The sequence below is a fragment of the Schistocerca serialis genome, chromosome 2, assembly GCF_023864345.2.
Source record: "Schistocerca serialis cubense isolate TAMUIC-IGC-003099 chromosome 2, iqSchSeri2.2, whole genome shotgun sequence".
Lineage (NCBI taxonomy): Eukaryota > Metazoa > Arthropoda > Insecta > Orthoptera > Acrididae > Schistocerca > Schistocerca serialis.
The window spans coordinates 324,304,609-324,331,336 of NC_064639.1; the positions used below are offsets into that span (position 1 = coordinate 324,304,609).

General features: G+C 41.1%; 1 protein-coding gene across 3 annotated transcripts in view; it reads right to left on the reverse strand.

Moving 5' to 3' along the window:
* The window catches only part of LOC126457133 (uncharacterized), a 475,859-nt gene that overhangs the window by 137,572 nt on the left and 311,559 nt on the right, over positions 1-26,728 (reverse strand). For all 3 annotated transcript variants that reach the window (XM_050093199.1, XM_050093200.1, XM_050093198.1), the window contains one exon: positions 13,776-13,913. In XM_050093199.1, coding sequence (XP_049949156.1) covers positions 13,776-13,906 — 131 coding nt within the window. In that variant the 5' untranslated portion in view covers positions 13,907-13,913. The remainder of the gene's footprint in view (positions 1-13,775; positions 13,914-26,728) is intronic.

The window sequence follows — 26,728 nt, forward strand, 5'->3', positions numbered from 1 at the left end:
TCCCTGAATGCTACGTATCTGTAACTATTTTATTTATTTATTTACGACGTCTTTTAGATGTTTTTCATTATGCAAACGGTTGTCAGAACGTAGTATTCACATTTACACAGCAAATGAACACAGCATCAGTACCTCATATTTTGTCATAGTTGTGGATTTATTTAATGAGCAGTTTAGTACTTTAATTGTTGATTGTAAGTGATATTAAAAAAACAGTGATAATTTAAAATTGGTCAACTGCATATGTTAGTGAACTCCACAATTGAAAAGAGAACCAAAAGACGTTTCTGCCAAGAAGGCATAAATAGTTGTTTAAAATATATTTAATGACAATCTGTTGTCATTTATCATGAGCACACTGCTCAATAATTCTGGCTTATTTATTAATAAAGAAACCTTCACTTATATTCATTGTGCATTGTCTGCGATTGGCTGTTGGAATTTTATTTTATTTAAATATTATTGTTATATATTTATTGAGGGAAAGTGGTCAAGATGAGTCAAATCATGTCTAGAACGATGTGTTTTTGGTGAGGATGGCCTTCAGCCAATGGAAAAGCAGTTAGTAGCGGAACACCACGGGAGTCAAGTGCAGACTGGGAATTTTCGAGTGAAGAGCTCAGTGGAGCGATTCGGGACATTTATGCCACTCCTGAAAGAAGGCAGACCTGTTTGCAGTAACGTGAGTGATTTGGTCGTCTAGTTCATTCTGGGTGGTGAACGGCTGCTAACTTCTGAAGGGACTTAGACTTCGAAAGGTTTGAGTGTGTTCCAGAGTAGGACTCTAACATTAGCCGCTTGATTTATGGAAGTGAGAACAGACAGAGTATGAGTTATTATTCTTTGAGTCGTGTGTGTTAATTTGTGAATCATCATTTTGAACTCTGAACTGTCCTGAGCTGGTGAAATTTCGTGTAGAGTGATTAAAAAATAGACTTAGTTTTTGCATGTGCTCAATGACAATTTAGCTTTTTTTTTCTTTAAACATTCTCGTAACACTCTCAACATAACTTTACTGCATTTGATAAGGGTATTTGCTGTCTGTATTTTAACTGAATATTGTAGGACTCCTTCCCTTTTATTTGAGATGCCCTTTCTTGAATAGTCATAACTCAATACAATGCTCTGTAGTCTATATCAATTACAGACGTTAGAATAGAACCATTGTTATTCAATTAATCATTTAACTTTTATTTTGTATTTCTGTGTAATTTATTAACTCCCAAATCCAATCAACGCATAGACTATTTGACTGCAGGATCACAGCTACAGATTATTATTTGCACCGAGTTAGCTGCAGGGCATGAAAGCAGATGTGCGCGGCTCGACACTATGACTACATCGAGCTGTTCTTCTTAAACAGACCTTTGCATAGCCCCAGTAGCTAAAGTACAAGTAACCACAAGTAAAGACTCAACTGGTTCGCTCGTATGGGATACTGTTTAGGACGAGCGCTACACTAGCAGTAATCGATTGGTACTGTAGCCATCTCTCAATTATGTCCAATAAATGTTCGATGGGATTCGTGTTGGGCGAGTTGGGTGGCCAAAATATTCCCTCGAATTGTGCAGATTGTTCTTCAAACCAGTCGCAGACTCTTGTGGTCCATTGACATAGTGCATTGTCATCCATAAAAATTCCATGGTTGTTTAGGAATATGAAGACTAAGAATGTCTGCAAATGGACTCCAAGTACCCGAACATAGCCACTTCCAGTCAGTGATCGGTTCAGTTGGACTGGAGGACCCAATTCATTCCATGTAAACGCAGCCCACACCATTATGGAGCCACCACCAACTTGCACTGTCTCTTGTTGTCAACCTGGGCCCATGGTTTCGTGGGGACTGTGTCACACTCCAATCCTACCATCAGCTTTTACCAACTGAAATTTGGACTCATCTGAGCAGGCCACGATTTTCCAGTCGTCTAGGATCCAATCGATATGGTCATGAGCCTAGGAGAGGCGCTGCAGGCGATGTTGTGCTGTTAGCAAAGCCACTCGCGTCGGTCGTCTGCTGCCATAGCCCATTAACGCCAAATTTCGCCGCACTGACCAGGCAGATACGTTCGTCGTACATCCCACACTGATTTCTGCTGTTATTCCTCGTAGTGTTGCTTGTATGGTAGCACTACGCAAATTTCACTACTCTCGTCGTGAAGTGAAGGCTATAAGATACTGCGTTGTCCGTGGTGAGAGGTAATGCCTGAAATGTGGTTTTGTCGGCACGCTCTCAACACTGTGGATCTTGAAATATTGAATAATTTCCGAAATGTAATATCCTATGCGTCTAGTTCCAAGTACCATTCCTCGTTAAAAATCCTAATTGCCGTCGTGCGGCCTTAATACATCGGAAACCTTTTCACATGAATCACCTGCATACGAAAGACAGCTCCGCTAATGCACAGCCTTTTTATACCTCGCGTTTGCTACGAGTATACTGTCCCATAGGTATATGTGCATATCGCTGTCCGGCGACTTCCGTCATCTCTGTATAAAAACTACTAATCTAAAGTGGATGGCATTAGAATTTTGCGGCTGGAGGTCCTCAAATTTATTTGCAGTAGAATTTGAAGCATCGTCATGGCAAACTTTTATTTGCTGCGTGAAAGGTCATTTACATAAGAAGCGTAGTAATCCCACCTAATGCAGATTTCTGAAAGAGATGGCCAGGTAGCGATGCGCATCAGGTGGGGATATGATTGCCCGAAAAATTTACGCCGGCGCCCGCAGTTTCGCGCCCAATACTGAAGGATGACAACACTGTTTGGTTCATCGCCGCTGATGCTTAATTCAGTGGTAACTCCAGATAATTCTGCTCTTAATCATGTAGTTTCGACTATACTGCGTACAATGTATACCCGAAATACTTAGGTTGTATTCACTATCTTAATCTCTTACAATGAAAACAGTTTTATATCCTCCCAATAGCTCATTCACTCCATTTTCCAAGAATAAGGGGTATCTGAACTCACAATTCAGAAATTCATGTACTTTGTACAACCGTTTCCCATAAACCTACTACTACCGATAATGGAGCGGTCAGATAGCTGGCGAACACGACAGATGGTGGACTTGGTAGATAACGCTAAATAATAACAGGTTTATAAGGCTGACGAACACTGAATGCCATCTCAATGGAACCTTGCACCTTCACTGTGTGCAGATGCAGCCTCTGTTAGCCACAGTACTTTTTATAAGTTCCTCACTATTCTTCTGTAGCATCATATTTCAAAACCTTCTATTCTCTTCTTGTCTAAACTGTTTATCGTCCATGTTTCACTTCCGTACATGGCTACAAAATGGTTCAAATGGCTCTAAGCACTATGGGACTTAACATCTGAGGTCGTCAGTCCCCTGGTCTTAGAACAAGACACTTAAAAATAGTTAATGCTTTTCTCTAGAAGATAAAGTTGTTAACATCGAGTATAGACAGACTTAAGTGTTAGGAAGTCTTTTCTGAAGATATTTCTCTGCAGTGTAGCCACGTATGGAAGTGAAACAGTAGACAAGAAGGGAATAGAAGCTTTTGAAAAGTGGTGCTATAGAAGAATGCTGAAGATTAGATGGGTAGATCACGTAACTAATGAGGAAGTACTGAATAGAATTGCGGAGAAAAGAAATTTGTGACACAACTTCGACTAGAAGAGAGGATCGGTTGATAGGACACAATCTGAGACATCAAGGCATCATCAATTTAATATTGGAGTGAAGCGTGGGGGGGTAAAAATCGTAGAGGGACACCAAGAGATGAATACGGCGAGCAGATTCAGAAGGATTTAGGTTCTAGTTGTTTCGAGATAACGAGACTTACACATGATAGAGTAGCACGGAGAGCTGCATCAAACCAAACTTCAGGATGAAGACAACAATAACGACAGCAACAACAGTGCGACATTTCCAGATGTGCCTAGTTTTCTCCAATATGCGTTAAACTTACCTGCTTTTACTCCTGTACATGTGTATTGCAATAGTCAATATTTCTGTAACTGACGTCCATCGCCGCGCGGGATTAGCCGAGCGGTCTCATGGCGCTGCAGTCATGGACTGTGCGGCTGATCCCGGCGGAGGTTCGGGTCCTCCCTCGAGCATGTGTGTGTGTGTGTGTGTGTGTGTGTGTATGTGTGTGTGTGTGTGTGTTTGTCCTTAGGATAATTTAGGTTAAGTATTGTGTAAGCTTAGCGTCTGATGACCTTAGCAGTTAAGTTCCATAAGATTTCACACACATTTGACCATTTTTTTTTTTATCTCTATCATCTCTAAAATATTTGAATCGCTAACTGGAGAAAGGAAACATATCAAAAATTACAAAGTTGTTTTATCGTAAGACAGAATAGCAACTGGCTGGGCCCATGATTTACTGCACATCTGGGATCCGCCCACAATCAGTAAAGCACCTCCAGCAGCAAGTATAATTCACCGCCTACGGCACAAAGGGAACATGTCGTAGACGTGTTCCATTTCTGCAATAAATAATATTTCCTATAGCGAGGGCAAGTTTGTTAACACCGCTGACCGGTAGGTTCTGGAAACATCTGATTACGCAGTATTTGAAACAGTTGATCTTTTTGCAGCCAATGTAAGCTACAACATAACCTAATAATACAGAGTAGCGTATTTTATTAATTTGTTTTCTGAATTGTTAGTTTCGTCAGTAAGTTATTACTGATCAAATGAGTTCAACGGAAGAAGAAGGTACTGACGTCAGAAAAAGGAAGAAGGGAATCATTAATGCTGATAAATACAGGATAAATAAGGTCAAGTAAGCCAAGGTTTCGGATAGAGAGCATTTGACCACGAATTGGGAAAGAAAGCTACCTGTAACACGAAGTTGGATAAAAATTACGTAAACTAAAGCACTGTGCAACAACGTATTTTAGAAAAAATATAGAATAGCTTTGCTTGAGGGTTTTGTATAAAGCAGTTTTTTGTCTGTCCGTGTAAAAGTGGACTTGTTCCCTTTCTGATGTTAGCAGTTCGTTTGTACACTTATGTAACACGAATGAAGTATAAACTGACAGACAAAAAGTGAACTTGCCTTTAATGCCTGTGTTTTTCGTATTTCACAGTACTGAGTGAAAGCTGCGTGCCAGAAGATTTCGGTCGATAAGAAGATTACCTGCGAAAGGCTAATTTCCGCGTTTAAGTATCAAACCAGCACAGAATTTTAGCCTGTGAGCAAGTTTGAAAACAGCGCACACTCCGCTATTTTCGTTATTCCAGGAGCGCTAATCCAACAACGCATGCAGAATAGCATTTGGGAAAGTGGAGGAGGGGCAGGCGTAATGGAAGCTGTGATGGTGGGGCGTGCTGGGACAGCTCGGTCAGCAAAGGCACTGCTCACTAAATGCAAGCCTTCATGTCCGGTACACAGTTTTGGTCCCTTACAAAAATTTTAATTCGTATAGTTGACTGATAGATCCAGTCTCACAATAACAACTATTCGCCCAGCACTTCTGCACCAATAAAAAAAAAATAAAAAAAATATTTAGCATAACAGTCTTGACAAACGCTACCCAGATTAAGAAGGTATACCAAGAGGTACACATAACAGCAGCAATCGACTAGTGTTGTGTGACGTTGTGCTGAGGCTGGGAATGCGTAAATGTTGCACAGTGTGGCTGCTTTAGAATGTTTAATGTTGTTTATGTGATGCACAGTTCAAACTTGTGTTGGTAACAGACAAAATCCCTTATGGATGTTGTGTGTCCGGATGTAAACGAAAATATCTGACAGGCTCGAATATGCGGTTTTTTCGTTTTCGGAAGAAGAACAGTTATTAGAAAAATGGAAACGGAAAGGGAAAATTTAGCTATCAGCATTACGGCAAAGATAAGACATTTGAGTTCCTTTATGGTTATAATGTTGCAGGGAGTAAAAATAATGTGAAGCATAATCTTAAATTTAGACGTAATTTAGCACTTACTGCGTTATTCGTTTGGCAATATTTTATTACGAGGCGGCTCCAACAAGTAAGTTTATTTAAAAAAATATTACACACAATTTACCATGCTTAAATAATTTGACATTGTACAATGCTTCTGTTACTTTCCTACATAGTCGCCATGGTTTTGCAGGCATTTTTGGTAACATGAAACAAGTTTTCGCAAACCAGTTTTGTAACCTGCATTCACTGTTGATGTGACTTTATCATAGGCGTTGAAGTGCTTACCTCCAAAATAACCTTCGTGTGGGGGCGGGGGGGGGGGGGGGCGGGGGTATGTGAAAATCACTTGGAGAAAGATCTGGTGAATATGAAGATTGCGAAAACAGTTCGCAGTTGGATCTTCCAAGCTCCGATTGAGTTATTAGTGCTGCATGAGGCTGATTATTGTCATGAAGGAAGATAACTTTAGGAGACAAAAGACCAGGACATTTCTTTTGATAGTAGCTCGCAGATTCCTCAAGACATTACCTCTCTGCATTCATTATGATGTTGCGAGGTTTGTGGAGAACGAGCAAAACCTCCTGACAGTTCCAAAAGATAGTTTTCGTAACTTTCCCCTACTGAATGTGTGATCTTTGCCTTTATAGGGCACTTTCGCCACACCAAGCTATGACGTTTTGTCTCAGAAGTCGGGTGATGGATCCAGGTCCCATCCTCAGTTACAAGCTGTTTGAAGAGCAAATCTCCCTCTCTCTCGTGGATTTATAGAAACGTTCCGACAGTAATTTTCTGTTGTTGCTCGCGGACATTAATCAGAAAATGTGGCGCTCCGCGCCCTTTTAGAAACTGTACACTCCAAAGTCGGACCATTTGAATGCTCATACTGCCTTCCCTATAAACAGAGGTTAACTCCTGATGGATGTCGACAGCGGATAGTTGTTCTATTGCTAAAAAGGCGAATGACAGAGCGCAGCTCATGTGCGGACGCACTTTGTAGTGGTTAACTCCAAGTTATCTGGGAGCATACTGACAAGATGTTGCTGCGCTTGCGTAGTAAGCCGGTGGGAGCGTTGTCAGCCCCATATCAGCCGAACTCGCCAGCCCTCATATGTCCTGGGTACAGTTTATATGAAGTTAAATAAAACAGGGAAACTTACTTATTGAACCACCCTCAAATTATCGTCATTAATACAGGGTGACACAGGATAACGGGAATGTTTGAAATGAGTAATGGCAGCCATGGGCAGGTGTCAGCACAGCGGGTTCGTGAGAGTTAATGAGCAAACAGTCCGCCATTTAAGTAATCATGGGTCGGTGGAACTAACAACAGCGTGCGTTAGCCATAAAAAGTTTTGTCAAAACAATGATAGTTTGGTAGCGGCGCAGAGGGAGTTTCGACGTTTTATAATTTAGGACGTCATGATGCCGTTCCGTCGAAACACGCGATAAAATGTTGGATTAATAACTTTGAAAAGACTGGATCTGCCCTCAAGAAGAAACCAATAGGACGACCAAGAAGTGTGCGCTCTCCAGCAAACATAGATGTTGTACGCGAGTGTGTCTTACGGAGCCCGCGCCATTCAATTTGTAAGCAAGCAGCAGTGGCTGGAATGTCCCGGGAGAGTGTTCGCAGAATTCTTCGTCTTTATTTAAAATTTCATCCGTGCAAACTGCAGGTGGTGCAACAATTGAAGGACAACGATTACCAGTGAAGATTAGTATTCTGTCAACAAATGATAACAAAAATAAACAATGACGATGAATTTCTAAACAAGTTGTGGATGTCAGATGAGGCACATTTTCATCTCACAGGATATGTGAACTAAACAGAACTACCGTTACTGGGCAAATACAAATCCTAATGACGTTTACACGCTAGTAAAGTAGTGTAGTGTTTCATCACATTTGAGTATCGGACAGAATTTTTTCGCAAATGAACAGGGAAGCACAATAACTGTCAATGCCGATCGTTACATGGAGATGTTACGAACTTTCGTTTCACCTGCATTGAACAACTTTCTAAACGTCCAGAAAGCCTGGTTTCTGTAAGATGGAGCATCACCACACACTGCACGGCAATCAATGGCATATTCGCAAGAATTGTTTGGCAATCGTGTGAGCTCACGATTCAGTAACATTCCCTGGCCCCCTAGATTGCCGCATTTATCCGGTTGTGATGTTTACTTGTGGGAATACCTCAAGAGCAAAGTCTACACGATTCGACCAAGAACCCTGGATGAGTTAAAACAGAGAATTCGGGATGAAATTCACAGTATCCCAGCTGAGATGTTGCAGTGGCCAATAAGGAATCTTAACAACAGATTTCACGAATGTATTCGTACAGGAGGACGCTATTAAAGGACGTAATTTTAAAAAAATGATAAATGCCATTAACGTTTAGTAAATGACAAAGTACTAAGGCTTCAATTACTATGAATGTAATTTCTTTCCTTCATCACTTCTAGTTTTATTGGATTGTGGAAATCTTCCCGGTTTCCTGTGTCACGCTGTGTATCTTGAATTTTGTAATGGGAAATACAACTCGAACACCGTGCGTGAAGAGCGTCCACTGCTTTAGATAAACTGTTTGTAAGGATTTAATCCCTGTCAGTTCGCAAATTTGATTTTCGACCAATGTTTCAATACATTGTCGTTGAATTCACAGAAGTTGCAGGACACTAAATGCCAATGTCTTGTTAGGTTATGCGTGTAACATTGACCGGCGAAGGTTTGCTTACAACGTATTGTTCTTTCCTATTCCATTTTAATTGTTTGCTTACCGTGAAATTGAAGTCATACAGAACATGAAAGTATCGCTCTGTGCTCTGCCGTGCTCCAAGCAACGAGTTTAGATAGCCTGTTTTGTTATTGATTAAGAGCACTGCACATGTGTGTGTGTGTGTGTGTGTGTGTGTGTGTGTGTGTGGGTGGGTGGGTGGGTGTGGGGGAAGAGGGGGGAGGGGAGGGTGTTATTACTATGTCAGTTGAGCTGCTCCTAGAAATTTAGCAAGGCGTCATACATAGCAGAAACTGGTTCAGCGGATTAAGGGCAAGGTTATCGAATCTCAGTTGAAAGGAAGGAGGAAAGAGAAGAATTTTTCCTTTTGTCGCCAAGTGATTAGAGAAGGGGATCCATTTTGGTTTCAGAGCAACAACTCTGTCTTTTGAATAATGTGACTTGGGGGAAAGAACAGGTAGCCTAACAGGTCGGACACTGAGATCTTTACGCTAACTCAACTAACAATTTATAAATATATATCACAAATAGTTATAAAATGTAATATTTATAAATATGAAAACTATTTCAGATTAGTCCCTCACTAACATTAGCTCCTCATTATTAAGATCATGGTAATCGGTGCTGCTTAATCGTCGTGCAAGCTTTGTTGGCAGGTGTTGAAAGGTGTATGTGTGTGTGTGTGTGTGTGTGTGTGTGTGTGTGTGTGTGTGCGTGTGTAAATTTTCGTAGGAATTTTTCTTGTTTTGTATGTCGGGAATCGCGCTCGTTTGGTCTGAATTGCTTAGACACGCGCGCACAGCCTCAACAGAGAAGATCCGCCGCACAGAGATGAGAAGTGATCTTTGCTCTGAGGAGATGCGTGCCACGTATATCTGTTGATCGCGAAGAGAGGAGAGGAGACACAGATGAGCTTTGGTGTTAGACGTGAACAGTCGAGTTTCGGTTTAGTAGCAGTAAGTATCAAACAATAGAGATTTTACGGAATTAGTTTTTGGATTAATGGAAGATTTACTGCGGATAGAAAAAGAATTGATTTTTATATTGGTACGACTATGCTCTTTGTGAAGAATGGATTACAGGTAATGATTAAGTTTATTTTACACTGAGGAGCCAAAGAAGCTGGTACACCTGCCTAATATCGTGTAGGGCCCTCGCGAGCACTTAGAAGTGCCGAAACACGACGTGTTGGAGGAAACTGACACCATTAATCCTGCATGGCTGTTCATAAATCCGTAAGAGTATGAGGGAGTGGAGACCTCTTCTGAGTAGCACGTTGCAAGCATCCCAGATATGCTCAATGACGTTCATCCTGGCGAGTTTGTGGCCAGCGGAAGTGTTTAAACTCAGAAGAGTGTTCCTGGAGCCATTCTGTAACAGTTCTAGACGTGTACCGTGTCGAGTTATCCTGGTGGAATATCCGAAGTCCTTCGGAGTGCTCAGTGGACATGAATGGATGCAGGTGACCAGACAGGACGCTTACGTACGTGTCACCTGTCAAGAGTCGTATCTAGACGTATCAGTGGTTCCATATCACTCCAACTGCACACGCCCCACACCATGACAGAGCCTCCACAAGGTTGAACAGTCGGCTGCTGACATGCAAGGTCCATAGATTCATGAGGTGGTCTCCATACCCGTACACGCCCGTCCGTTTGAAACGAGACTAGTCAGACCAGGCAACATGTTTCCAGTCAACAGTCCAATTTCGGTGCTGACGGGATCAGGCGAGGCGTAAAGCTTAGTGTTGTGCAGTGATCAAGGATACACGAGTGGGCCTTCGGCTCCGAAAGCCCACACCGATGATGTTCTGTTGGATGGCTCGCACGCTGACACATGTTGATGGCCCAGCACTGAAATCTGCAGCAATTTTCCGAAGGGTTGCACTTCTGTCACGTTGAACGATGGTCGTACGGGAAAATCCCCACTTGGTCGCTGTGTCCCATCGCTCGTGCGTCGACTACAACACCACGTTCAAACTCACTTAAACCTTTATAATCTGCCATTGAAGCAGTAGTAACGGCTCTAACAACTGCGCCAGACGCTTGAGGTCTTATATAGGTGTTGCCGACCGCAGCGCTGTATTCTTTCTGTTTACGTACTCTGTATTTGAATAAGCAAGCTTATACCAGTTCCTTTGGCTCTTCAGTGTATTTGCGGTAGTGATTTGATAATGCACCATTCTTGATTTGTCGGAGATACTGATCAGGGACCTTCTTGCTTTATGCTTTTTTGTTAGAATTTATCTACCATTGTGAGAGGAATGGATTTAAGAATTGATTTTGGAATTTTATTTATGGAAAGATTATACGTGTGAAGTTTAATTTTTAAACTTCTTGGATTATAGTTACGTGATTTCAGAAGAAGCTTAACTGTTACTAAAGTTTCATCAAATGTTATTAAGTCGAATAGTATGATATTGATACTGAATTCATTTAACCCAGAGTCATTGTCCACATCCCAAGAGTCAATTTTCAATTTATTGAAAACCGTTACTAAAAATTATGAACCACGAGTGATAGCAATATCTTTTAGAGAACGTATTGCACCTTTTCGTATCTCATTAGTTAGATTTTGCAGCTTTGTTAACGAGACGCGTTGTAGCTACGAGAGCATTTTGCACGGCATCGAAGTACATTGTGAAACTTTGTGATAACAATAAGTTTAAGACAGGGCATGATTTTCTTAGAATTCTCGCAGCTACATTTCTCTAAGCATTCTCGCAGTTGAAGTTTGTCACTAACAGTCCGCGTTACAGAAGCATCAGCTAGGTCTGGTCTGTGCACCAGAGGAAGCCCAAAGTTTAGCATATAACAGATATTTAACTTAAAAAGACAGTTAACATTCCACATCAACTTACTTTAAAACAAATTTAAACAGATAACTTTCAACAAAGTTTAGCATATAACAGATCATTTAACTTAAAAAGACAGTCAACATTCCACATCAACTTACTTTAAAACAAATTTAAACAGATAACTTTCAGTGTGTAATTGGTATAAGACTTGTTTTATTAAAATAGTCATGCAGTCACTAGCAGTAAAATACGTGGCCAGAAAAAGGCGTTTCTAGAAGCTCCTAACAGTAGAAATTGCTGTTATGAGGACAAGACTTTTAAGCCTACTCTTGGTAGGCGGACTGCTCAGCGCACTGGGCTTCTAATCGAGGTGGTGGTGTTGCCTTGATACAGCGCAGAAAGAGGCCCGCAGACAACAGGGCGCCCAAAGACAATGCTGGACACAAAACCGGCACCACATGGCTATGTCCTACCCGTAAGATCTCTGTGGCGTTATCTTCCAACAACATAATAATAGAACCCATTTCAGCACCACGTGTTACAAACCCTCTCAAGGCCACGACGTGGCGTGATACGCTCTGCGACCGGCCGCACAAGGCCGAAGACAAAGGACGAGTCCAACGGAATTCGATTAGTAATAAATCAGGTGACAGACTAGGGACCCCTTGATGGTGAACAACCCGCTGTTGGCTTCATAATTTAAGTGCCAATTTTATTTCGAAATACTTAAAAATGTAATCGCTAATAATAATTCTTGACATACTATGGGATGAATATTTGGAAATAGATTTCGGTTGCTGTCATCTTGAGAGGTGTAAATAATTTCTCAATAAGGTGGCAACTAGTAAAAACGATTTAAGAATGAAAGAATCGTTTACGAGACGCGTAGGAATACAGCAAATCATGCCGTTCCGACGGCTGAGACTGTGCCAGGATAGGGAACCTATGGGAGAAAAGGAGGTGAACAGTTTCAGTGCTCCAGGAGGCGAAGGCCAGTCAACCAACCGTCCATTAGGATGGCACAGACGCTAATTTTTGAAATCGTCAGCTTATCAGAATGTAGTTATAGCCACTTCTGCCCAGACCGTCCAGTCTACCGAGAACGACTCGCAGCTGCGGCCTCGTTACCGTTCACGACCAGGTCTTGTTACACGCATTGAACGACATGCTGTGGCACACTTAACTATCTATTACTCTGAAAAGAGCTGAACAATGTCAGTTTCGCCGTTTAGTTCGTTTCGTGATCCCCATTATATTGCAATATAACGGCAGAGCGGCTGCGCCATCCATGCGGTAAGATGCATCCAAGTCTGCGAGGACCATTCGCAACCGTCTCCATGAAGCTGGGCTACGGTCCCGCACACCGTTTGGCCGTCTTCCGCTCACGCCCCACCATCGTGCAGCCCGCCTCCAGTGGTGTCGCGACAGGCGTGAATTGAGGGACGAATGGAGACGTGTCGTCTTCAGCGATGAGAGTCGCTTCTGCCTTGGTGCCAATGATGGTCGAATGCGTGTTTGGCGCCGTGCAGGTGAGCGCCACAATCAGGACTGCATACGACCGAGGCACACAGGGCCAACACCCGGCATCATGGTGTGGGGAGCGATCTCCTACACTGGCCGTACACCACTGGTGATCGTCGAGGGGACACTGAATAGTGCACGGTACATCCAAACCGTCATCGAACCCATCGTTCTACCATTCCTAGACCGGCAAGGGAACTTGCTGTTCCAACAGGACAATGCACGTCCGCATGTATCCCGTGCCACCCAACGTGCTCTAGAAGGTGTAAGTCAACTACCCTGGCCAGCAAGATCTCCGGATCTGTCCCCCATTGAGCATGTTTGGGACTGGATGAAGCGTCGTCTCACGCGGTCTGCACGTCCAGCACGAACGCTGGTCCAACTGAGGCGCCAGGTGGAAATGGCATGGCAAGCCGTTCCACAGGACTACATCCAGCATCTCTACGATCGTCTCCATGGGAGAATAGCAGCCTGCATTGCTGCGAAAGGTGGATATACACTGTACTAGTGCCGACATTGTGCATGCTCTGTTGCCTGTGCCTATGTGCCTGTGGTTCTGTCAGTGTGATCATGTGATGTATCTGACCCCAGGAATGTGTCAATAAAGTTTCCCCTTCCTGGGACAATGAATTCACGGTGTTCTTATTTAAATTTCCAGGAGTGTAGATCTCTGTTACACACTGTACAATCTGTACTTAAATGTTGACAATTCTTCTGCACGTAGTTTCCACCACAATTCCAACAGCTGGCTTTCTGATCTGATGTACTTACGATTTCAACATGGTTCAGCAATGTTGTTGCACAATGGGCGATACTGAACAAAGAGAGATACTCACTTGCACATGGTGTGTATCTTCTGCATGCCATCGACCAGCTCCTGCGGCGTGCGGGCGAGGGCGAGCTGCGTCAGGTGGCGCTGCACCGTCGGCCACCACGGCAGGTCGCACGGCAGCATGACCAGCGCCATGTCATTGCTGTGGGCACAAAATGGCCGGTGAGCGAGCCGAGTTACCAAGTTGGAAGTGAGGGGACGCTGACATTAACGAAAAGGGGGAAGCCGCCACAGTACGCCTAACAGCATCACCAGAGCTATGACATAGCTGTGGGCGTGGAGCCAGTCAACTATTAATTCCATTATGGCAGCTATGGTACTGTCTGTACAGGAAGGGGTGAAAGGTTTGCAAACGAAGGTACAGTGATGTTTCAGAAATTGTCTTAATGGAAGGTTGTAAACTCTAGCACCAGTGCCACTGCAGTATATGGTGGAATAAGACTGCTCAGTCGATTTTGAATCAAAAGATCAGTATTTCTCTAAGTGGCAGCAAGTTATGCTTTTCGGCGCATGAACTTGATTTTCGAGTATTTTATTTTATATGCAAATAAACAATATTATATTTCTTTTGTGTTATAGATATAACTGTCATTATTCTGTGTTACAGACTGTGCTAGAGTTTAGTACAAGTAGGAACGATGGGAATGTTAAATTACCACAGCAGTATATTTGGGTTGTACTGCTGAAAGCAATTTTATGTTGTACTCGACAATCTTAAATTTCTAAACATTTTCTTTAACAGGTAAATATTGAGAAACTACAACATACATGGGATGAAAATAACATGAAGGAAGTCATTAAAAAAATCAACTTTTACAATGATAACCAGCAAGGTGAGTGAGAATTTACAGTTCTATGAAGTACATTAGGCTGTCTTTAGAGGTAAACAAAGGGGTGGTCATGAAACCTTTTTAGAAAATAACAAGTTTTTTCCAAGGAGATTGACTGATACACAAGAATAATATTGTATGATCGATGAAACCTTCAATGAACACAGCATTCGGTGCCACATCTGTGAGGGTTTGGGCCCATCAACATTGTGCCCATACAGACTACATAAATGCTCCAGATGTATGTTTATAAGATTTTATTTTATGTATATTATGTTCTGCATTCTATGTATTGTTATTCAGTGTGTCAAAAAACCATATGATAAATAAATGTTACAAATTTTTCGCTCAAGGTTAAACTAGTATTTTTATTTAGGCCTCTTCTGTAAAAAACTCAATGATTGCGAAATTTTGCTTATTCAACTCTCTACTGACGTGGAAACTCAGTATAAAGATGTGTAGCCTAAGTTTTCGTTAGTTTAATGTTTATTAATGGTCCAAGCAAAAACCTTTTTGATGATTTTATGACTTCTTACATGTTACACCTTCATGATCAATGCCACCCTCCAAAAATTTAAATAACCAAAAGCTTGGAAAATTTATAATAAAGCAACGAATATATATTCTTATGACGTTGAGTTTTATGCTTCTATTAAGCATGATTAATGGTGTTAGTTAGTGTTTCTAATACAACATTCAGAAAAAATGATTGCTTTTAGTGGTGGGAGGGAGGGAGGGGGGGGGGGGGGGTAGGAAAAGTCAGTAACTACTTCCTGACTTTAAATGCAGAAAATGCTGAAGTTCAAAAATAATAAAGGACTGAAATGGATACTGCTTCACAATTACCAATCAACTAGTTCCATGTTTTACAATATGCAAAATACATCAAACTTCGGTTATATTAGACACTGTTATAGATAAAATACAGAAAAGAACAAAAACTATGACTGAAGTTAAGTATTAAATTATAGCTGATACATAAAAACAAAATACGAATTTAATTAAAATTTTGTGTCAGATTTACATGAATCTACAGGAATCATGGAGCCATGTTCTGGGGAACGTTGTGATAGAAAATTATAATCACACTAATAGATCCAGGACTACTCGCAAAAGCCGGCCGGAGTGGCCGTGCCGTTCTAGGCGCTACAGTCTGGAGCCGAGCGACCGCTCCGGTCGCAGGTTCGAATCCCGCCTCGGGCATGGATGTGTATGATGTCCTTAGGTTAGTTAGGTTTAATTAGTTCTAAGTTCTAGGCGACCGATGACCTCAGAAGTTAAGTCGCATAGTGCTCAGAGCTATTTGAAGCCATACTCGCAAAAATCAAACTGAATATTCCGCTTGTTTTGAGAACCTATATCTGTCGACAAATATTCCAGATTTATCTCTTACATTCTCTCTTAGGTAACAAATATTAAATGTATGGCATTAAAATGAACTATACAAATAGTTGAGTCTCTAATAATGAATTCACAAATGGCGAGAGAGAGATGTCTTTGTCGGTGAGACAAATTCGATCATAGAAGTATTGCATAGCTCCGACAACAGATTACAAGTAGGAATACAATGAAAGTTCAGATTTTCTATTTTTGCAACGGATTGGCTGTTTTACCGCCTTTAAGTTTATGCGTCTCACAACGATGAGATGCTTCACTTAGACAGCTGTTAAAATACTCTCTAAGACAAAAAAAAAAAAAACGACGCACCACGACGGAATTGTCCGAATGGGGCGGAAATCGGTAGAGATGATGTACTCGTACATGTATACACATTTTAAGAAAAAAACTTCACGATTTATCCAAGAGAAAGAGCTTTATAAACTGAGCCAGTCAATAATGCGTTGCTCGATCTCTGACCCTCAAACAAGCAGTTATTCGCTTGGTATTGATTCACAGACTTGGTGGATGTCCTTTTGAGAGATATCGTGCCAGATTTTGTCCCATTGGCGAGTCGGATCGTCGAAATTCCGAGCTGGTTGGAGAGCCCTGCCGATAATGCTACGAACGTTCTCAATCTAGTGACCCTGCTGGCCAAGTTAGGACTTGACAAGCACGAAAACAAGCAGTAGAAACTCTCGCGGGCGGGCATTATCTAGCTGAAATGCAGTCAGGACGGCCTGCCATCAAGGCAGCGTAGAATATCGTTGATGTACTGCTATGATGTGAAGGTGCCGCGGATGACAACAAGAGGGGTCATGCTATGAAATGAAATGTCTACCAAGACACTCACTCCCAGATGTCAGGCCGTACGGCGGGGAACGTCAAGTTTGTATCCCAGCAGTGTCCGCGGCTTCTCCAGACGCGTCTCCACTGTTTATCGTTGCTCAGTTTGGATCAGGACTTATCACTGAAGAATAGCGACAGCTTTGAGTTTGTAGATATTTAACTATCGGTAAAAATAAATTGTTACATAATGGTAAAGAATTATAAAATGAAACTAAGTAACAACTAGAATGACGATCATATCGCAGTATCCTAACGAAAAAAAAAGAGTTGTGTGATATATGTGTTCCTTATTGCGGTTGCTGACATATTAGTGGTATTCCTAGATCAAGTATACAGCACACTGTAAAAATATCAAGTTCAGTCTGCGTGTCATTTAAATGCATCAAACGTAAGGAGGCTTCTCTATGTCCAAAAGCTACGAACCATCCATTACACAGGAGCAGTACCTGGCGTAATCTCGCTGGTGGTATGACTGTTCACAACAATCACATTTCCATGTTTATTATGCAGCATGCCGGCTTTGGACACAGGAAAAAAAATTTAAACTCATTTTCCAATTACGAAGTTAAAACTGTAAAAATTAGAAAAAAGTAAGCTTTTGACATTCGTTTTGGTATCGATGCCGACCATACTGCAAAGTGCTAGTGAAATTGTCTGGAGCAACGTAGTTGTAATTCTAACCTTGCCATATTGGTTAGGTTTTCCAGAGCTTCACTAGCACCACGCTAAGAGAATAATTCTAGAGGACTTTCTATGTAAGAGCCAGAAACATTTGAGTTCTTGTCCTCGTCTGCCCTCAGATAGTTCTTTGAACACCACGGTTCAAATGGCTCTGAGCACTATGAGACTTAACATCGATGGTCATCACACAACACCCAGTCATCACGAGGCAGAGAAAATCCCTGACCCCGCCGGGAATCGAACCCGGGAACCCGGGCGTGGGAAGCGAGAACGCTACCGCACGACCACGAGCTGCGGACAACACCACGGTCGACAAAGAGTTGAAAAAAATAGAAGTAGTAAGTTATCTCTAAAACTATACGTTGCTGCCGATAAGCATTGCCGTTCACGTCTCAACCACAGACTTTTCTTGTTGTACATTATTTTTTTCAGTGAATGCAGTTCTACGGGCTGATGGGATCCCCGTCACACTCTGTACCAAATCTGTAGCTGAGTCATCCTTTCTCGTAACCCTAATATACCGAAGATCCCTCGAACAAAATACTCCAGTGGTTCGAAGGAAAGACAGATCACACCTTATCTACATGGAGCGCAGCGTAGTGATCCACATATCTACTGTCCAACATCCTTGCTATCTATCTGTCGTAGAATCATAGAACACATTGTAAGCTCCAATTCATGAGTTATCTCAAAAAGAGCGACTCCTCCATGCCAACCAGCATGACTCCGACACGACCATATGAAACACAACTCGCACTTTCCGCACATGGTATCTTCAAAGCCACTGATTAAGGCAGTCACAAAGATGCGATGTATCTTCGGAAAGGCATTTAACTCAGTGCCACATACACGCTAATTATCGACAGTAGAATCGTACTGTGTACCAAGCGACATCTGTGACCGGACTGAGGATTACTTTGTGGACAGAATGCAGCATCATCATTTAAAACTTCCGAACTGTTAGGCCGTGGTCGACGTACAAAACTTTCTCCTGACGTTTCCTCTCCGACTGCGGAGATATCTTCAGAGGATAAAAGGGCGAACTGCCATTTTACCTCTGAAGATGTCTCCCGCAGTCGGAAAGGAAACGTTAGGAGAAAGTTTTGTACATCGATCACGGCCTAATAGCCCGGAAGTTTTAAATGATGACAGTACCAGCCGTGAAAGCTTACATTGTAGGATGCAGCATGTTATCTTGGATGGAGTGCCAAGGACAGGTGTACAAGTGTGTTGGGACCCTTGTGGTTGTTGGATATTAATGACTTTGAAGACAATATTAGTAATAACCTCAGACTTTTCGCAGTTGAAACCTTTATCTATAATGAAGTACTGTCTGAAAGAAGCTGCGTATATATCCAGTCAGATCTTTATAAGATTTCAAAGTGGTGCGAAGATTGCCAACAAGCTTTAAATGTTCAGAAGTATAAAATTTTGCGCTTCACAAAGGGAAAAAAGTAGATCGTATGACAACAGTATCAGCGAGTCACAATAGGAATCGGTCAGTTCGTACAAATAACCTAGGTGTAACAATTTGTAAGGATATGAAATAGAGCTGTCACATAGTCTGTACAGGTAAGGCACGTGGCAGGCAGCGGTTCAGTCGTAGAATATTAGAGTAATGTGGTCAGTCTACGAAGCAGATTGCATACAAAGTAGTCGTGCGACCTACCCTAATACTGCTCGAGAGTGTGGGACCCGCACCAAATAGCAGTAACAGGGGATATTGAACAGGTACAACGAACAGCAGCACATATGGTCAGAAGTTGTTTGGTTGACCCATGGTAGAGCGTCACGAAGATGGTGAAAGAACTGAACTGGAAAACGCATGAAGATCGACGCAAGTTAGACCTTGAGAGTCTTCTTACAAAGAGATAGCTTGAAGCGATGAATCTAGGAATACAGTACAACCTCCCGCGTATCGCTCCAGTGTGGGTGGCGAAGGCAGGAGTAAAATAACTAGAGCGCCCAGAGAGTCGTTTAACCATTCTTGCCGCGCTCCACATGTGAATGGAACGGGGCGTACCCTCTGCCGTGAAGTTCGCAGTGGTTTTCAAAGTATAGATAAAGAATGCGTAGCTAATTAATCATCCAGAACCAATATAAGAAACAAGCTGATATGGTATTCAGGTATCAGCAAGCAAATTTAAAGGCTTAGAATATGAACAAACTCACGTAACATGCCGCAAGAATAATGCGCCATACATTTCATCAAACACCCTTATCAAACTTAGAAACTTACACGGTGTACAGGACTAGCTAGAAAGTTCACAGGAAAGTTTTTAAAGCTCGTTCAATGACTTTTCTGAGCATTTTACAGAGCAATTATATTTAATTTGATTTTTTATCACTATTCACCTTGTGCCGGCCGGAGTGGCCGAGCGGTTCTAGGCGCTACAGTCTGGAACCGCGCGACCGCTACGGTCGCAGGTTTGAATCCTGCCTCGGGCATGGATGTGTGTGATGTCCTTAGGTTAGTTAGGTTTAAGTAGTTCTAAGTTCTAGGGGACTGATGACCACAGCAGTTAAGTCCCATAGTGCTCAGAGCCAACCTTTTGAACCTATTCATCTTGTTATCTGAATTACAAGAAAAATATCTGAACTGAGTGCAAAGAAAATTTCCACGGTTAGCTCTGTGTGTCTTGTTTGGAAACTAACTTATTTCCATTCATCGATGGTGTGTGTTCTTCGTTCCCAAGTTTGCATTTGCTACTGTTTGGTTCTGCTCGGGTTTGTTTCTCCGGTACAGTTGGTCGCATGTTGTGATACACAGCAGTGTGATTAGGTTTAAGGTGAAGGAGAGCTGTACGACATGCCTATCGTTCATGGGTTCGCTGAATCCAACGGAAGAGCGGCACAACGACACTATGGTGAGCTGTTCCCGCAGCTACGGTAACCAACCTCAGAACTGTGGCACCTCAGAGTTGTTGGTTTCTCTGTTATTCGTTTTAATGATTGCATGTTACAGTGTTTATTCACTGTTGGGAAGGTATTTTCAGAGAAACCATTGTAACTGGGGAAACAAACCGAATAAATCATAATTACATTAGCACCCTATAATGAAGCAGCGGAGAGCAGAATGATCAGAAAACATCCCTGAAACAACCAAATTTTGTCAGTGGAGTTCGGTTTCACCCTGTGTAATACGTTTCTGAATATAGCATCGTGTGCAATATTTAAGGAGAGATAGTATGCCAATTAGATGAAATTTGACTTTCTTTGTTTTCTAATTCATAATGTACTTTAGACTCTGCTGAACATTGAAAACATACCATTTTAAGACTTTCAAATAATATTTTTAAATTTGACAGTTTTTGGTACCTTGTGTACGTTACCATAGTGAACAGTCATATCTTGGGCTGTGAATTGTCTTGTTTTCATGCCACTTCTACAACTCAAAGTTTGCATTTCCATTACAAATAAACAAGTCTTTTGTTTACATGAAAATAGTGTGTTTGACAGCGATTTCTGTAATGTACTCGCATTTATTGCTATTTTATGCGTATGTAAGATGGCTAAGTGTAGAATAACGTTAAAGAAACGCATATTTTGAGGTAACAGATAATTCAGATGTGAAGTTGTGTTTAAATTTATAGGAAACGTGTTGAATCAGTGAAGGAAGTGAAAAATAACCTCAATAATAGGTCTGAACTGACCATGGCCCCTAGTGTATGTAAAAAGGAAGCTAGATTTTCTGGTTACCTTTGGCAGTAATAGTTGCAATCAAGCATATATTGAATGAGCTGGCAAATCCAGAGATATTAAGTCGCAGAATGTGAATGAATCCTTCAATAATGTTGCGTGGGGCGTGTCCTTTGGCATCATGACTCTTGATAGTGGGAACTATGAAAGTGTGAAGGTTTTGGGGAAGATAGGCATGAGGTTAGGAGAGAACATAGTTAGAGGTCTACGATAACTTGATGTGCTTTGTGTAGGCCAAGCAGATTTTGCTGTTTATTAAATGACAAAAGAAGCAAAAAAGAAGAGAAGAAGGCAAGAATGGGGCGATTATGAGACTGAAGAGGACATACATAATGGGCCAGGACAACTGTAGTTCATGAAAGAGTAAGAACGGTAAGTCTGTATAAAAGTTTGTGAACAAAAAGCTTTGAACCTCAATATATGGGAACTACTTTTTTGTTATAAATGATCCATTATCTCACAAAGTACTGAAAGTAGAACAGTGAAACTTTCACAGAATGCCAAGGAAATGAGATTCAACATCATGGAATCAGAAAAATAAAAATATCCCTTGTTCTTAAGTTTTTATGTTGATTTAATTATTGTACAAAATTCTGCCAGGAAAATTAAGAGTTTGCGAAAAATATCGTAACACGCCTCATAACACAATATTTCCAATAGTCCTACTGCAGTATATCTACAAAAGTACATTCATTAATGAGAAATTAGGAGATGGTGCCTTAGAAATTTTCTGAGATAATCGTTTACAAATTATTTCATATTGGCAGCATAGGGCGTACCATCTCCCCTTAAGTTAATTTTCCTTCGGGTGATATCCCCGTCTCTATAGTTTCTGTCGAGTATGTATAAAACGCTTTCCTTAGCGGCAGTTTCTCCTTCAAACAAACAATTAACGAGCAACGTTACATTTAGCATACATCTTGACAGGAACGTGGTCAGCTTTCTGCTGCCCGCTCTAATCCTTCGACAGCAGTTGCGCCTTCTTTCGCCTCGGCCAACTGTTCTGCTACCTGAGTCAGCATCCTCTATTTTCTAAATAATATCTTAAATTTAAGATGCGCCCGTCTCCGCGCTCGTTATTCAGAAGTACGTTTTGAGCTTGGATGCACTACAGCTGGTCTTTCCACTGCGTCCTCTGTCGGGTAGTTTTCCCAACTGCTCTTTCATAAAAGCCGGTAGTCGTGCTATGTCCTCCCAAGATAATGTCTAGAAAGGGTTGCTAACTCCGCCAAGATATTGGTACTCTACATCCAGTCTCTTTAGAAGGAAGCAGCCTCTCTTTTCACAAGGGGAGTACTGCAGCTCGCACTGCTAAAGCCAAATAAAAATGTACAGCTAAACCGCTACAGGCGCCTGTAATTTGATCTACGCTATTAAAGTCTAAATCGGTGCTAAGACCCAACTACAGGTTCCTACTTAACGGCTTCCGGGGGTAAGAAAAATTTAATTTCCAGCATTTCGCATAATTACTGACAGAATTTAATAATTTAAAATGCTCTCATAATCTACTCATTAAGAGGTAGAATCTTACGTTAAGCTTTGACACAGATGTATTAAAATAAGAAACCATGTGTATGTCGAGGCAGGGTAGCTCACGACGCGCAATTTACCCAGACTATATTCTTCCAGCATTTCAGAATGAGAGCACTTAGCGACATCCAACTAACTTTGCATTGAATTTCATACGTTTCCAAAATTCTTTACGCTGACATACCACGCAAAATAAAGAAAGGAAAAAACTTTATCGCTTACTATATTTTCGCTGTTCGTGCTTAATAAAAACTTCAGATTCAGACACGACGTTTTAACTTATAATTTCTCCGCTACTCTATTCGCAACACATTTTTCTGACAGTACCTGCAAAATTATGTCATTGTACGACAAATAGTTTAGGTGAAATGACTCATAAGAACTGAGATGCTTTTCTTAAAACGGAGCCTAAATTATCCCAGCTGTACCTATCCAGTGTTCCATAAAAGGAGCACATAGTAACTTACAACGAACTTTAAAATTAATATCATATCTTTTTCAAACTTTTTCAGAAGTCTATGTGGGAACAAACCGAAAAAACCAACGTAATTTTTGTTGTACCTTTTCAAACATAAAGGTTTTACTTGGTTAACGACAAATATTTAACAAGTTAAATCATTTGTAAAGTGTCTGGCTTTTAAACTATTTCATACACAAGGGTTCGACTAAAGAATGTGGGTGACAGGGTCACTGGATTGTTATTAATTTCGATCATCGCTAGCTTCCACTCCTTCTGGGAACTCGTTAGATCTTCAGAGCTTCGCTCGCTATCGCAGTTAACCCAATCTTGTGTGAACACATACAACTATGACTCTGTGTTGCATATGTTAATACATATTGTTTCAAGAAAAAATTTAGCCTTTTGTAAAACGGCACCGCAGTTGCGAGCATTGTGAACCTCCTGGTCGTATTTGTTGGTCACATAGCATTGTTTCTTTGTTTCAGCGACTTGTGGTTCTATAGGCTCTAAAAACTTAGATTTTTACAAGCAAAATATGTCAGTGATTGCAGGACAGACATAACTCCCCCTTTTAGAGAAATTTTTCTCGGTTTTAGTCGTTAGGTTTGGGATACTTCCTTTGTCTGCATGTCTGTTATTACTTTGTGCAGGTTTTTCTATCAGGATCCATGATATTCCTCTTCGTACTAGTATATTCTATATCATTTTCTGCAAAAAGGAGCGTCCATCCAGTTTCTTCTTCGACTGAAGAAGTATGTTGTTGTATCCATCTGTGACCATCACTGCGAAGAATTGCCAGAAAAATAGGCTCCAGTTTGGACGCGGTCAGGAAGCAAAGCTGAAGAGCTTCAGCTTGGTAGATTCAGTTCTGCTTAATAGCTAAAACTCTTTTCGACTGATGTATCCTTGCGCTAAAGTGAATGGCTCCAGAGAAAGAAATTTAGCATAGAGGGTTCCAAAGAACCTCACTATTGATCTTCAGGGAAGAGCCACAATAGTTCAACCACGTTATTTTGTCACACATGACGTACTACGGAGGCGAAAGTGGCACACTGCACTCTTCCTGTATGAAGAAAGCGAGAATGAGCAGTCCTAGATCAATTCGATGTTCATTCTTTGTCCGTGTTTTAGAGTCAGGATATCGGACACAGAATAATTTATGACTCCAGTTGTGACCACCTGTTCGAGCTCTCGGCTCGAATTAGCACTTGCCGTCATGCCTGATGTGAGCTCAGCACTAAAACTCTGTTCCTGCTCGAGAAAATGAGGGTGCTCAGCACAGCTATCGTTAGTTTGATTTTTATGATCTCGTAGAGCTCGAAACTACGTAGTTGGCATCTCCAGGTTCTTACTGGCAGCTTTACAGAAATTTGCATAATGGGTTTTGTGACGTTAACTGCAACAAATTAAGACCGTTAGTTTCAGTAATCTTCATGGTTTATTCGTTTGCCTCTTGCTCCCTTTATGTGCCAAACACATTAAAGTTTCAGTATGGACGCTAACATTGTGCACCTTTTTAACATACGTAGAAATTAAAAAACACGTTGTTTTCATAACACACCTGAAAGGTGACCATTTTCTCCGTTTCTCCGTGTCAAAAATGGTGCATCTCTTCAAAGCCAACACAACTTTTACATATAGACTTTCTTATGCAGGTCAATGATAACAGACAAATTATGATTGCTCAAATCAATTTAAACAGATGTTGGTAATTTTAAAGTAATATATCCACTTCTTCATAATGGTCACATCCTATATAAATACCGTTTAGCTGTCCTATTTGCAACAAGAAACTTGATCACGGTGGTTGTTGTGGATACTCATAAAGCCAAAATTAGAATTTAATGTTATCCTTTTTATGACCATGACTTTCTAAGTTTCAAACGTTGTTTATTTATATGAAGTAGACGTGTTCCAGGATTTCGAACTGAATGCAGTTTACGTAATTAATACTTTAATTTTATCTCAGCGCAATAGTTTTGACATAATCGAAAATGTGCTGTGTTTACTTTCTCTTGGAGGCTTTTAACTCAGGTTTAAATTAATGAAAGGTAATAAATTTTTCAAAATTTCTTCAGTGCTTTAAGCAAGATGAGGACATTGTCGAAGTGAATCAAGCGTTAGCCACTAATTTTGTTTTCAAGAGCTCAAGACTCATCGTTAGATATGTAGATGGTATAAACGCTGTTGTAATGACAATACGTCAGAATAGAAATTGGACATTATAAAATTCTGTAAGCCCAAATGTCAAAGATAGTAGTTTGATATGTTTTTCTTCACGTATAGGTTTCATTTGCCGAGGTTTGAGTGTGCAGAACAGTATTATAGTAACCGATACACAACATACAGTATAGTAACTTTCGATACTCGACCTAAACAGTATTGTAGTATCCAACACACAGGCCAATTCTTCATAGATATGTCGCTTGAGACTAACGAAAAGAGTGCAACGTGTGCGACAAGGCATTGCACACTTGGATGCTACACCGTGGCAATGCGCCCTGTCGAACGGCAACCTCTATCAACGAAAATGTGATAAGAAATATTACTTTTGTGGTTTCTTCGCCTCCCAATTCACCATATCCTGTCATCTGTGACTTCTTTTTACTCTCCCGGATCAAAAATCGCTTGAAAGGGCATCATTTTGGTACTTTGGATAGAGTCCAAAAGACTACAACGAACTGAAAGCCTTCCAGAGTTGCTGCGAAAGTTGAAGACAAGGCCACCTTACTGTGTAACAGCCGAAGACATCTGTTTTGAAGCAGATACGTTGACCCGTATAAAGAATAAAATTTTTGCTACAAAAAAATCTATCTCGTTATTTTTCTAACACACCTCGTATAGTCCTACAAACAATAACACAAGAACGTAATCTTTTGTGGCATTTCCTAAAAGTTCGAAGTGGCAAATTCTGGTCACTAGGAAAAGCTACTGTTTTTTTTCTGCCGTTATGTTATTTTACAGGATGACTGTCTGATGAGTTCTGCTTATGGTGCATCTGGTACTTATTTCTGTGGCAGGAAGCACGGCCTAACGGCCTCTTATCCATCTATCCAATTTTAGATTACTTGATTTCCATCAATTAGTTCAGGCGCGTTGATGGGTGGTTTCTTAAATAAAACGAACCCCGCTTCTTCCCCTCATGCTTATCCACCGGAAGTTAATGTTCTTCTCTAATGAACTCGACATCTAGCAGGAGCCAAATTCTAACGTTTCTTCCCAACTCTCTTTCGAGTAACAGTGCGTACCCAATCGTCTAAATACATGTAGTTGTCTTAACTGTTTATACTTTTATTTTGGAGGACTTACTTTCACATGAGTGGATTGTGTTCCATACAAAGATGCATTCTTTTTTCTGTGACGATAAACTCAAAATTGAGTAAACCTTTTGATAAGCGTAAGATAGATAGGCTCAAGAGGACAACTACGCAAATGTTTAGCGTGCAGTAATAGAGGCACTAGAAAGATATCTCTGGTATATTAACGTAAAAAGGAAGGAAGGTTAGCAGCTAACACCTCGTTGACGATATA